Consider the following 14,066-nt stretch of genomic DNA (forward strand, 5'->3'; position numbering starts at 1 on the left):
CACATGAAGTTTATAAAGGTGCGTGAAGAAGTTTATAAAGCTGGTAGCTCCGCTTTAAGTATAAGTGGTGTAAGTACGTAAGTGCACAGGCTCTGGGCAGTGGCCCTACCGTGAAATACGTAATAACTTCGTGCTGCACAGCTACAGGGTGTGAGCGTTCAAAGTCAGGCCAGTGTATGGCTATAAGGAGTGTTCGTGAAGCAGGACAATTCTCCAAGTGGTTTATTCTGAATATCCAAATTAACTTCTGTGAGTTCTACCTGGAACTTTTTCCTTTTTTTTTTAAGGCATGAAGAAAAAAAAAAAAAAAACACTTGCAGTAAACAGCTCTTCTTGTATCGACACTGGAGGCAGGGACTGAGTAATTCCATTCTTTGTGTGGAGCAGAGGTTTCCATTAGCTGGCACATTACTTACCACTGGGATCACTGCCTTCCCTTCCCTCAGCGTCACGGATGTAAATGCCTAAAACATCCACAGTCTCTGTGATCACTGCATAAAGTTCTATTAATACCCACACAGAGTAACAAAATTAATTCTTATAAATCTATAGAAAGTTCAAGGATTCGAGAAACTTTTGTAATGATTGTCAGTGCCAGTTAGGCTACATATTAATGGTGGTCGAAGCAGTCTAGATTTTCCCGTTTTTGTGTCGCATGGAATGGCATGATTGAGAATATTTTCCATGGACAGAAGTGTTATGGAAGTTTAAAGTCTGTTGACTCGCAGCTGAAACTCTGGAGTGGTGCTTATGGATGGACAACTTCCAGCTGCTACTGAAACGGGGCATGTGAGGGAGTCCCACTCTTGGTCCTGGTGTTATCACAGAATTACAGAACTCAGTTCTTGTAAAGGGAACCAACTTTATCTGTGCCCTTTGCCACAGAGGGTAAGGCAGGGGAAACAAGAGGTGCCACCTTAGGTGTTCAAGGATATGGATTCATCTCTGGGGAGCTCTACCACAGGCAGTGATGATGTGAGACAAGACACAAGCAAAAATACATTAACTCAGATGTACAACATACAGCTTGTTTAAATAACACAGCTTTCCAAATGGCTGGATGTTTTATTTACATGGTTTTCTAACAATATACAACAGATGAAAAGACAAAATGAATAGATGACAAATGCAGCCATTCTCTCAGAAACTTGTTAAAGCACCTTGGTTAGACTCAAAAACTGATCAGACTTGTGTTTGTTTTTTAAATACAGTCTGTATGTAAGACCCTGTTGACTTAGTAATATTTGGAATTAGAAATCTACAAATGAAATGTATCAGCACTGTAGTCAAATTCCAAAACCACTATTTATTATTTAAATACCTGCAGAGTAGAGTCAGACTATTAATTGAAATAGATAAAAAAAGGAAATGAATGAAAACTAGATGAAAACTTTAACATGCTTGATTTATTGCTCACAGGTATTTTGAACTTAGCAACAGGATTTTTGATTATTGGATTGTCTTTTGTGTAAGTGCAAGCAGACATGAACATACCAGGGATTATCTCCACGTATAAATGACAGCAGAATCAGAACTCAGCTTTGTGGAATGGCTAAATAGGGAATGGTGGCCACTGACAGGGTGGTTTCACGATAGAACACATTAAAACGATTCCCACGTTACACAGCTCAAAAGCAAAAAAACCCTAAATTAGCAAAGCAATGAGGTAATTGCTAAGAAGTCATAAATTCACTCAAAATAAATGCTCTTGTTTTCTTTTAAAAGCAGTTCCTTTACATTTTGTACAAGAAAAATACTGGAAGCTGTGATAGATGTAAGAAATATTCTTGACACTTAAAAGTATTTTTCTACTGCTATCGATGATGGAAGTATTTATAACTTTATAGACATGGAATGTACACCAAGTAGTTCTGAAGTGGCTGCAAAGCATTGCAATGGTTTTAATATAACATAAAAGTTCATATAGACTTCTTATGTAATGTTGTGCAAAGAAAGTGTTTTGACTTGCACAGACATCCATCTGAAAACATATTTTATCATCTCATTTACAGGAAAATAGATTATGAATCATTTTGAAGAATCACTGTTCCACCATTTCTGCAATTTGTTTATATACCAACAGGAGAGGTACAACAGCTAGAACAGCTGGCAAAATGACAGCCTAAGACATGGTAAATAGACATGTTCTAAATAGACAATCTGTTCTAAAATAACTAGACTGAAATGGTTCTACTAAAGAATAGTGGCATTTCTTTCACATAGATATACATATCTTTGTACAAATGCATAAATGTGTACAGGGTACAGCAAAATAGAGTCCAGATATTGAAAACTAAGGAGTATCAAATCTTTGTTTAATCAGGGTTGTTGTAACAACTCCCATTTAAACATTATCTTTCTTTCTTACTTAGTGCAGACTTAGGTTATGATGTTGTTAGCTGGAATACAGATAGCTAAAGCTGAGGTGTGCTTTTTAATGAAAATTGAATTTGTTAATTATTGTTAACAGAAGAGTTGTATTTAAATGCTTTCTTTGTTCCTCTCTAATTTGTTTCCTTTTTAATACATCTTAGATTTTCTACTAAAGAAATTACTCCTTTCTTAGTTTGCTACCAATATGTTCAAATAAGATTTTTATAATGGGTTGAGAATGTAGATGCATTAATTTCATGTCCCTTTATGATTCAGTTTGTGTTAGTATAAAAAAGAAGTGTACAGAGAAGCAAATGGTGAAGTTAAGACATTTCAGCCTTTTAATGAATTTATAAACCAATCTCACCTGCTACCACTTGAAATCCATAGGCAAGAGCACTTCATTGATGCACACAGAGGGTGCAGATGGGAAAGGGGAAGAAGGTTTGGCAGACTGCATGGATTTCATTTTCTAAACAAAGGTGATTACAGTGTGTGCATTTTGGGCAGCAAAGTTCAGGGTTTATTTTTCCTTCACCTCTATTTGTAGCCATCTCTTAGGAGAACAAACTAATGCAAACATGATGTCTGTACAGATACTGTAGACAGGTTAGTATAATAAATCTCCCCATCCTTTTTTGCCACTTTTGGTGTAAATTATATATAAATCCAAAGATAACAAAGCTCTTTCTTATAATCTGTACTAACTCCTTAGCTGATGCAGTGGTTTTGTTGATGCCTCTGTTCTGGGGAAGCAGGTACTTCCCATAGGTGAGGTTTACTTACAGATGAGTGAGGAACTATTTAATTTGAATCCTTTGTAATTGTTTTACAGGCACTGTCTTGTCACTGGTCAGCACAGAGCTGCTCGGGAGCAGCTTTTCTCAGGGGTCGGTATTGTAGCCTGTAGGCAGAGCCAGTGTGGTGGTGGGGACAGACCAGACTACAGCTACAGTAGCTCTTCCTTCAAGAGCTTTGCAAGCTCACAGAATAAGTGATGAGATTGGGAACCGCTATATCATCCTTAAGGATCAATGAAAGCAAAGACATTGACACAGCAGCTTATGGAGACCCCAAAAACACAAAGAACAAATGGAGCTGATGAAGAAAGCAGTGGTGCTCTTGTGAGAAGAAGAGAATGGTGGGATGAAGAGAAAGCCATTTTGAAGCTCTGCCAGATGAAGACCCAGGCTGCTGCACTTTCTCAGTGTGGAGGACCACAAAAGTATGGTGAAGCTCTGTAAAGAGTACATGTTGTAGGCCTGAAGAGATTTTTGGTTGGAAACATAACACATTTTAAGAACAGTCTTAAACTTTCAAGCTCTTCATTTAAATTCTGAAAACATACAGCTTTTCAATAGCATGCACACATCTGGTAGTTGCAGGAAACTGCCAGTTCTTTGACTCTAGAATAATATTCAACATTCTAGCACATATGGGATGTGTAGTCTTGTTTCCCCAGAATGCTTTGAGCTTCTTTTCTAATTCCTGATACAGAATTATAAGTCTTCAGTATGCACATTTATGTAGTTTCTTTAGAGCCAAACTGTACACAAAATAACTTAGGTCTGTGTAAAGGACACTGTGACCTGCATCTAAAATTGTGTGTGACATCTTGCATTGGTCATCACTTTTTTCATTTTGAAGGCATAACTTCACCTATTGCCTTCATTTTTAGAGAATGCTTCCTTCTGTCATATTTTCATACCTGTTCCTGACTCAAGGCTTACAGAGTTCCTGCCAACATAGTTTTTTATTTCAGCTCAGAACACCTCATCACTGTTGCTCATCCAGGAGCAACAGTGATGGCTATCCTGAATAAAGACATTGGCTCTTTTTCACGGCACTTTCTCTCTATGTTCTATAAAATACCTGTAAATACAAGTAAATATTCCCTGGCTGTTAATGAGAAAATAATCCTGCCAGCATCTTTTATGACATCCTAGGCAGTTATGTCCACTTGGGAAAATTTCAGCACACAGCTTGTAAACTCCACTTAAAAGAAGCAAAGACCACCTCAGGAATTTCCTGAAAATAGCATTAAAAGTAGGAAGTAACAGGTTAAGAACCTCTTCCTGTTTCTCTCCTAGTTGAGCAGTCTCGGGAAGTAGTTCTAGGCTAAAAAGTGGAGTAATACAGGTACCTAAATTCAGTAGTTTTCCTGAAGTCAGCAAAGAGAGCAAGGTAAGGTGTCAGCTACTCAGTCTGTGCGCTTTAGGGTGGAGGATTCTCTCTGTGTGTCCTCCTAGCAAGACTGTGTCACATAAGTGATACTTAGTTGCCATTTGCTAGGACTGTTGCCTGGAACTAATTCTGAGTTTTGATCAGTTACATACAAAGAGGATAAAGATGTGTGTAAGAGTAAGAATGGTATGGGAAGATAAGGAGCTAGAAGAGAATTATGGTATTTTAACCAACTCTCAACTAAACATTATCTTTCTTTCTTACTTAGGTTAAGATGTTGTTAGCTGGAATACAGATAGCAGCTAAAGCTGGCTGCTTGGTTTCTCTGATTTTTACTACTTTTGGACAGACTCAGACAATTTTAATTTGTACTAGGAAAAAAACATGGTTTTGCCCAAAACACATAGCCTAATTTTGATCAAAACAGAGGAGTTTTCTTTTTGAAAATAAAATGCTGTGCAACCAGAGGTTCGCTCCATTATTACTATCAGTTTTATGGCCTAACAATCCCTAATGCCTGCACAAGAATGCGCAAGTCATGTGGCTGTAAGATAACCTCAGCAGTTTGAGCAAATGCAATTCTAGCAGGTTGTGCCATTTTCTTATGCAAAATAGGGAATGCAAGTGGGACGAAGCTCTGAAACAGAAGTAGAGAATAGGAGAATCAGGCAGGTAGGTATGACAACATGTGGTACAACAGTAATAGGGACAGCATGTTTCTTCATTAAAAAACATTACCATAAATGAAAACAGTAAGCATGTATTAACATTTTTTTCTCTACCAAAGAACAAGTCATACAGGATGGAACTGTTACAGAAGTAATTTGTATTTAAGTAACTGCTTATTAAATAAATTAATTACCACATAACTTCAAGTAGTCATGTAGAATGTATCTGTTACTCTCTGGGATGGAAATGAGAAATTACCAAAGGAAGTACCACCTCAAAACAGGGCAGTCACACAGTCTACAGAAACCAGTTCTGCCACCAGGACTCCTGCTGTCCCCCACTGCTGACAAAAGGAAGTCCAGACATGTATCAGAGGGCAAAAGTCATCATTTACTGTCCAACTCACACACACAGTGCAAAAATAATTTATAGTTTATTACTCCTGTGAGAAAAGTATTCAGGAACAGATAAACAAGTTCATGTTTGGAACCAAAAGTAACAGAATTTACTGAATTATGCTTAAACTCTGTACATACACAAGCTTATATGCTGTACATTGTCATAATTGTGAAGTTGAAAAATTACTAAATACAGAAATTATTTGCAATTCTCTTTCCTAGAAGGTAAAATGACAATATCTATTGATGGATTTATGGTGTGTGTATATATCTCAGAGGATATACTTATGCACACCAAGTACATATTTATATTGAAACAGGAGTACATTGCTATACCAGTGCCAGTTGGAGACAACTGAAAGGGTACTGGGTATCTGAGGATTCACTGTCACTATTTAGAGGACATGTTTTCCCAATCTATTCCCAGCTCTTATCAGGAAAGTGAACTGACGCACTACCCAGAGACAGCTGTTGTCACTCCATTCTGGAAGGACTCCGCTTTCCAATTACTACACATGGAAGCGACAATATTTGACAGGCTCGTGTTTGCAGAAATCTTAACAGCTGACATCCAGCCCAGTGATAGGAAGGGTCTGGACTGGATCAGAAGAAGTTGAACACTTTGTATTGTTACTGTACACCAGCAAATCCAGGCACTTAGCGCTATCAGTATTTCTATTCTCAACTGTTCTAGAACTATGGGCGAAAGCTTATCTTTATCATAATCAAAAACAAACTTTCCCTAGACCTCAGTAGGATAGGACATCATCTTACATTCTAACGGTACTGCATTTTAATGAACCCAGGAATTTTATATGTTTGGCAAAGTGCATACTTTAGGAGAATCATTCAGATATTTATAATAGTTTTACTGAACTTCAGAGTCAAAATATGATAAATTCTCTACAAGATAAAGGCACAATATTTACAGGTACTCTTACCACTGCAGCTTTAAATAAGATAAAAACTAAATAACACTACCTTCTTTGAAATTAAACTGTTAAGAATTATAGTAATAATCTTTCATAAAAAAGTAGATATGCTTGTGCATTTAGTACTCTTGATTCTGGAACCATCTGAACATGGGCATCACTAACATACACCCACTGTCCTCCTGATGCTCCCATGGCTTCTTTCAAACCTGAAAAGCAGAAGCAAAAAAATTTTTTTTCTTGTCTTTCATGACATCATCAAGCAAATACAGCAGCTACTTCAAAAAGCAAGAGAAGCTTCTAATGCACGAGAGTAATTCATTACTTAGATACACTCTGCTATTCAGTTTGAAACTTACATGTCAAAGAGCACTGTAAGAGAAATAGGTGGAAGACAATGCCTAGGAATGAATGATGAATGCTGCCATAACTTTTTTCATGTTTTTTTTAGAAAGCCTATGACATTTCCAGTACATCTTGCTGAGTTCCAACAGGAAGGTATACTAGAACACAACCAGTTCTGACATAGAAAAAGTCTTATTTTAACAGCTGACCAAAGTGAAATTAAGAACATGAAAAGATCTAATCTGTTCTAGTAATCATTGCAAGATAAGCATAAGACTGAAGGAAACTTTGATTTCATGAATAACGTAAAAGATTGTCTTTCTGGGAAATGAGCTTCAAATGCAAAGTGATACTACACAGGATAGAAAGGATAATGCTTGGTTCTCACTTTCCCCCAAGAAGGGAAGCAGTAAATATATTTACCTACTTTGACAGCTTAACATGTTACTGCTGCTGCAAATTTTTCACTAACATATTCTGTCCTGGAAACTTATTTCACTCTTCTCCTAGGGTGACTTTATGATGCTTGTATCCCCAGTCATCTGTTCTGCATATCCATCAAGTATTAATAATAAAGAACTAGTTTGCTGTTCTTAAAATGCCAACAGAAACCCTACACCAAACCTTGTCTCTTCCATGAAAAAGATTCTTGCTGTTCACATTAAACCAGAGAATTCCAGATTTTTAAGTATTAAAAAATTCCCATCCTAAAATACCTAAGATATATAAAATGTTCAAATATTCAGAAAACGTAATTTAATTTAAAGTAATGGATTTGACTGGTGTACTAAACCATTTTCAGATACCAAATATGCCAAATAATTAAATTTTACCAGGCAAAACTATTCATCAGGATGTATTATTTTGAGTAGGAAAGAGAGGAAAGTTTTCCCTCAATTATCTGTTTAATAGCTGAATCAAAATTCCATTATTCACTCAGCTCTATGTCGCATTAATAGCAAAAGTAGGATATGCATTGTGTGCAACAACAACAAAAAAGAATAATTCATAGAATCATAGGTTGGTTTGGGTTGAAAGAAACTTCAAAGATCATCTAGCTCTAACAGCTCTGCCCTGGGCAGAGACACGTTCCCTTAGCCCAGGCTCTCGAGCTCCATCTAGCCTGGGCTAGAGCACATCCTGGGATGGGCTTTCTACAACTTGCCTAAAAACCACAATTATTCTCAGCTAAAAAATTATTTGCTATAAATCCCTGTAGACAGTTACTTTTGGTTTACAGTAAAGGAAAGGAGGCTCTGTTTGTACATACCCAGGACAGTTTTAGTGGTAGAAATATGCTCCAGCAATTTCTTGGAGGATGTCCTGACTTTCACATATGCCGCATAATGACCCCCTCTCATTGAGCCACTGTGCTCCACTATTCCATAAAGACTGTACAGCACTCTTGCACCATCCATAACGTTCTGCATTCCCAGAAACACAGAAAACAAAGGTGAAGCATTTCAGATAAATTTTACAGGCATGTTAAGTAGCTATCAGCAGTATGATTCCAAAAGAGGCAAACAGCCATCCACAGCATTTCCAAAAGCAAAATACCTCTATTACAAGTACCCAGTAATCTTACTAATTTAGTTACCACAGAGGCAGTAATACTGTTCTTAATGCTGTTATATACACCTACATCACCAGGGCACCACAGCTTAACTAATATTAGCTAACATCTATGATATTCTTGATATGACTGGGATTGCACACAGTTACAGTTCTGATCTCAGGACACTATCTGAAAAATCCACTCTACAATTTAATTAAAAATCAACATTATCATCATCATCATCAATCCAATTTAACCAACTGCTGAAGTACAACGAAAATAAATATTTGAAATTGTACCTTGCAAGATGCAGCACAAAATGGTGCTAAGTCTAGAATCAATGGGAAATCCACATGCCTATTTACTTTCCGTAGACTCAAACCAGCCTTCAAAAAAAAAAAAAAGGATAAACTGTAAAATAAATATTTTTATGAGATGGCTTTTTAAAGCTGAGGTGCATCATTATACTATTACAATTAACCAAATGCAAGAGTAAGATTTTAACTGATTAAACCTTCTTTGTTATGTTTCCAACACAGTGCTACATGTAACATAACAGACACACAAGGGGTTTCCCTGGATACATCAGGATGGCTAAATGTACTCTGAAGGTGTTAGAATAATCACAACAAACATGAACATGTTTCAAACAGTGCTTCTACCAGGCCCCCATCTAAAAAGGCAGTATTGGGATCCACAATGACACTTGAAGAACTGCTTGTCCACCAGTGGGGCAGAGGAATATACAAGACGGGTCTGGCCTCTTACCTGGTGGAATCTTTTCAGGTGGAGAATAAGAATAGCAGGAACTGAAGAAATCAGCAGCTGTTTCCGAGCATTTGTGTAGACACCTTCCATTTTCTTTTCTGTATTTATGAATATCAAAATAATATGTAAAGTGAAGGCAATCGTATGGAATTTTTAAAGTACTTTCTAAACATGTGACAGAATAGATCTATGCTGTGATTTGTACTTGTTGAATAAAACACAAGGGAAATTTTGTGGAGCAACAAAAATATTTTCTCATTTTTCTAGTTATTAATAAACATAATCTGTGAAATCTGAGCATTATTTTAGCCAGTCTTGTGGAAATCAGATCAGAAGCTGGAAGCCTGTCCACTATCTATGTCAGCTTGCACACTGAGACACCTACATCTTCCGTCACTATAGCACCCAACTTTCCTGTTAAAACCTAAAATAAATGGATGATCCCTGGATAAAAAATGGAAGGCACAAGTCTCATTATCTGTGTTAATGTCCTAATCACTAAGAGTTTAGTTTTCCCTTCTAAAGTTCTTTCTGCATGATTTCATACTTCATAGTTATTTAAGAGAAAGGTCTGATGAGAGCTGTCTACTGGGATATGTGGCCTCCAAACCCCCTGTGGTGCAGAAGGTACAGAACACAGGGCGCTTACCAAAAGTAGCACAGTGAAAGCTCCACAGAAAAGCTCCACATTAAAAGAGTACATACCACTAGAATTTGCTTTTGCTGAAAAAATTAATTTACTGTTTTTACACATGTTCAAAAGAAAATAGCTCATTTGAGGTATAATGGAGTACTTAATGTTTGATTGGGTGACCATCTTTTGTTTTAGAAGGAAAAAAAAAACAACAATTAGTTGTGAATTGATTTTGCTTTTCCATGGTGCCCATGGAACCAAGGTATTATTTATATAGCACTTACAGTCCAATGATGATTAAAGGAATGACTACAAAATACAAATAATTTTTCAGAATTTACTCATGCTTAAATTTTATCTATCCAGGCATCTATAAATGCACAGCAAACAGGCATTTTTTTGTTATTATACGAACTCCCTTCATTGTATTTACAAATTATCAGAAGAGCTTAATTTTTTTTTCTGAAATTCTACATATTAAAAAAACCCAATCCTCCAGTCCTTCTAAAATGTTAATTTTTCATTAAATTTAAGTTGCTTTTCTTACTCAGTGAACTCTAATGGTCTACTTGGGCTATACAAGCATAGAGGAAAACATTGTCACAAGAAGTTACTTCTCCCTCATTTCCATTCTTCCAAATTTTTTGATTTTTTTTTCTCTCTTCATTACAACTCTCTTTTTTTGCCTCTTCTCCCTACATAATTACATTACTTCCCCGAGTATGTAAGCTACTGGAGCCGAATATCACAGCATATATTTCAAAGTTTTGAGGATTGTAAGGAACAGAAACAGCAGCAAAGATTAGTATCAGGCAATGCACATACTCAGTTTACAGTCATCTTTAAACTCTTTATCTTGGATAGAATAAAGATGCAAAATGAATTCTATGTTACATCTACTATTATGTTCTAATATAAAAATTAGTCCTGTTGCCTTCACCTGATGAAGTTTTTAAGTTGTTACAAGTTCTGTCTGGGGAGACATTTTCTATTTAACTACAGCAGGGAAGCCCATGCTGGAGCAATGGAAGAGCAGCCAGCACCCAGGCTTTGGGAGGCAATGCTGGAAATTGTCCAGAGGTACAAGCGCTTTACCTGTAGAATTGGTTTTCTTCTGATACTTCTGCTTCCTTTCTGTGCAGCTCTCACATAAAAGCTTGTTGTTCCCCATTAAGAGCTCCACAGAGGTGAACTGGTAAAGGCAGGACTGAACAGAACATTCCTTTGAGCTAGTTATGTAGCTTTGGGAAAGTGTCTGGAAAGCATTTTGAGGGTTTTGGGATAGTGAGGATTTGCCTACTGAGAACATGGAATTATTTGATAAACCCAGTGCTGGATCTCCACAACTTGATTTTTTATCTTCATTTACAGGATCACAGAAGCTAAGCTTGGATATGGAACTGGAAATCATCTCTTCGCTGCTGTCGCTTGGCTTGTTGTGCGGTGTTTTGGGGTTTAAGTGGTTGACGTGCACACCAGACACGCTGCTGGGTGGGCTCAAAGTTGTTTGCTTAGAAGCACTTTCGCTTTCTGAGGCTTCACTGTCTGCATCAAAGCTGCTCTCAGAGCGGCTGGCTTCCTTCTCACTGCCCTCCGTCTGGCTTCCATTGACAGCCGCCTCCGCACAGGGGTCTTTGGAGTACAGGACACCAGAGCCACCTTCCAGCTCAAGCTTTTTGGCTTTTTCCTGCATGATAACAGGACTTCTTTCTTCTTCCTTTGAGGAAGCTTTTCTGGCAAGCCGTCTCTCATGGTTCAACTGATTCTGTAAATTATGGCATTATTAATTCAGTAACAGAGGGGAGAAACAGGAAGCAGATTTGTAAGCGAACAAATCTTTCGAAACATGACAAATGCAAAGCAAATTATTGGGGGGTTATATTGTTCTATATTCTCCATCTCTCATAGAGAGCTGATTTTCTTAAGATGTTTTTAAACTAACTTAGGATTAGAAACCTACATCCCTGTCAGCTAAGTCAGCTTATACTTAGTGTGAGATCAATACTTCCCACAACAAATTACTTTCACTTTGTGACAGCTGTAGATGGATTTGAAGTGGTATTCGCGTAATCTAATTTAAGCTTCTAAAAGGTCCTCAAGTTTAAGTTACTCCCCTGACCTCCCATGAGAGGCCTTAGTTGATGAACAGCTCCAGAAAAAGTTCAACTTGCCTTACAGCATTTGTCATAGAATTAACTAAGGCATCCCTAGGAGGATGTTTGCTGATTTCAATATTATCTGAAGTTGACTTTTTTTTAAATCAAGATTGCAAGAAGAAGTAAAAGATTGCTTCCACAGAAAACTACTCCTATAGATTTAGAAAACCAAACCCACAAGGCTGCCATAATTTTAGGTGATGTGCAAATGTTCATGACTCTTTTCTTGCCTCTTTTTGTTTGGCTACTTTCAAAAAGAAACTAGCAACTTTTCTTCCCCTTCTTTTTTCCTTTATTTGAATTGGATCAAAATTCCAGTGGTACCAAAGGGAATCCTTCCATTCATGTCAATACTTTCAGTTTTAGGCCTTTTCTTCATAACAATCAGTTTCTGCACTACTTCTTTCCATCTTTTCCTTTGTTTCTACCTCATGCCCTTTTTCTACTTCCGTCCCATTCTCTTCTCCTATCATTCTTTTATATTTTGTGTTTTATATGTTGTATTTTATACACTGTATTTTTTCTTCATGTGTGCTTAATGTGTTAGAACTTGATTCAGGAGAGATTGTACGGTACTCAACAGAGCACAGACCCCTGCAATAGTCCCAAAAGCAACATGAATTGAAACTAGCCTGCAGACTTTTTTTCCTTAAAGATTGAAACCTTGTAACTGAAAGCTAAATGGTTATCAATGACTGTCATTTCTCACGCTTCTAATGATGACTGAAATATTTTTAAAAAGTCTCTGTCAGCTATATGTATACTAAAAAAAACCCACTGACACGTGTCAAAACTCCCTAGAAGTTCTCAGTCACCCTAGAAACTTGAGTTAACTCAAGATGACTGGTTAGTGTGAGTAGTTAAGTTCTTACCTTATCTTTTGTTAAAGTGTGTTTCTTGACAATTTTGGGTTGATTATTCAGAGTACCGATAGAAGAACAATTATACTGACCAAGATCTGCCTCCTGTACACTTTTACTTTTACCTGTTCTTCCCAAGGGCACAGGTTTTGCAACCTAAGAAATTAGACAGGAAATTAGGAAAGGCAACATGTCAATTTTGTATTCCTTTGCAACCTACAGAAAAGATCAATGTAGGTGGATTTTTTGTTTATTTTAGAAAACAGCGACCTACATAAAACCAATTAAATGGCCTCCTGAATTGTGATATAAGGCTACTTTCTATTTTTTTTTAAATCATAACCTCACTGTCAATGTCTCTGAAGGTTCAACTGAAAGCCACAAGGAATAGGAATGATACAACATTTCTGCATGTAATACAATACAAAATAATCTATTCTACTACTGTGTAAGCACATGCGTAGCTGTACAAGATGTGACTTCATCAAAAGAGACACAGGTCACCCTAAGTCCCTGGTGCAGCCTGTGACAACAGAGCTGCCACACCACCCCCATCACGTTACTGGCAGCAGCACATGTCACCTGTGAAGGAAAGTGCTGGATATAAAGTAATGCCCATCCTCAAGTAAGCGCAGCAACTGCTAAACAGCCACAGAAATCACTCTCAAACAGAACCCATGAACACATGGAGCCAGGAAGCACAAGGGCCCAGATACTCAAAATGCTCTTAAAGCCTTAACTCCCACAGGCATCTGCACTCCGTGCACCATCAAAGAGGAAGAACTGGTTATTGAAAAAACTGGTGTTTGGAGAAAAATACATTTTATACAGAAATAAATATTACATTAATTACTCTCCCTTAAATGTAGATAATTATGTGCAGGATGGAGGAAGAATCACTCCCAACCCACACCCACTACTCTCAAATGAAAAGCCCAAATCCTGAAAAAATAGCTTATGCCTTCAAAGGAACACAGTTCCTCTGCAGCTAATGGAGGTAATCCATAAAATCATGAGAACACCAGAATAAATAAATTAGAATATCCATTTTTAAAGTGTTTCATCCTGTAGGTAAACATCAGCCCAAGGGACTCAGGTTGTCTAGATACAAACCAATACGTTAGAATCTGACTCTCTGTACCTCAAAAAAAAAAAAAAAAGAAAAAAAAAAGGCTTATAATCATTCTATTTA

The 14,066-nt window shown here is 37.2% G+C and overlaps 1 protein-coding gene across 4 annotated transcripts in view; it reads right to left on the reverse strand.

Moving 5' to 3' along the window:
- Positions 1–5,635: 5,635 nt before the first annotated feature.
- The window catches only part of USP45 (ubiquitin specific peptidase 45), a 50,034-nt gene continuing 41,603 nt past the window's right edge, over positions 5,636–14,066 (reverse strand). For 3 of the 4 annotated variants that reach the window (XM_038132631.1, XM_038132632.1, XM_038132633.1), the window contains 6 exons: positions 12,887–13,030; positions 10,954–11,623; positions 9,225–9,322; positions 8,756–8,842; positions 8,172–8,325; positions 5,636–6,765 (listed from right to left, as the gene is read on the reverse strand). In XM_038132631.1, the coding sequence (XP_037988559.1) occupies positions 6,632–6,765; positions 8,172–8,325; positions 8,756–8,842; positions 9,225–9,322; positions 10,954–11,623; positions 12,887–13,030 (1,287 nt within the window). In that variant the 3' untranslated portion in view covers positions 5,636–6,631. Of the gene's footprint in view, positions 6,766–8,171; positions 8,326–8,755; positions 8,843–9,224; positions 9,323–10,953; positions 11,624–12,886; positions 13,031–14,066 lie in introns of those variants that run through there. The other variant, XM_038132634.1, reaches the window with a different exon arrangement.

Source organism: Motacilla alba, chromosome 3 (genome assembly GCF_015832195.1).
Source record: "Motacilla alba alba isolate MOTALB_02 chromosome 3, Motacilla_alba_V1.0_pri, whole genome shotgun sequence".
In the NCBI taxonomy this organism is placed as follows: domain Eukaryota; kingdom Metazoa; phylum Chordata; class Aves; order Passeriformes; family Motacillidae; genus Motacilla; species Motacilla alba.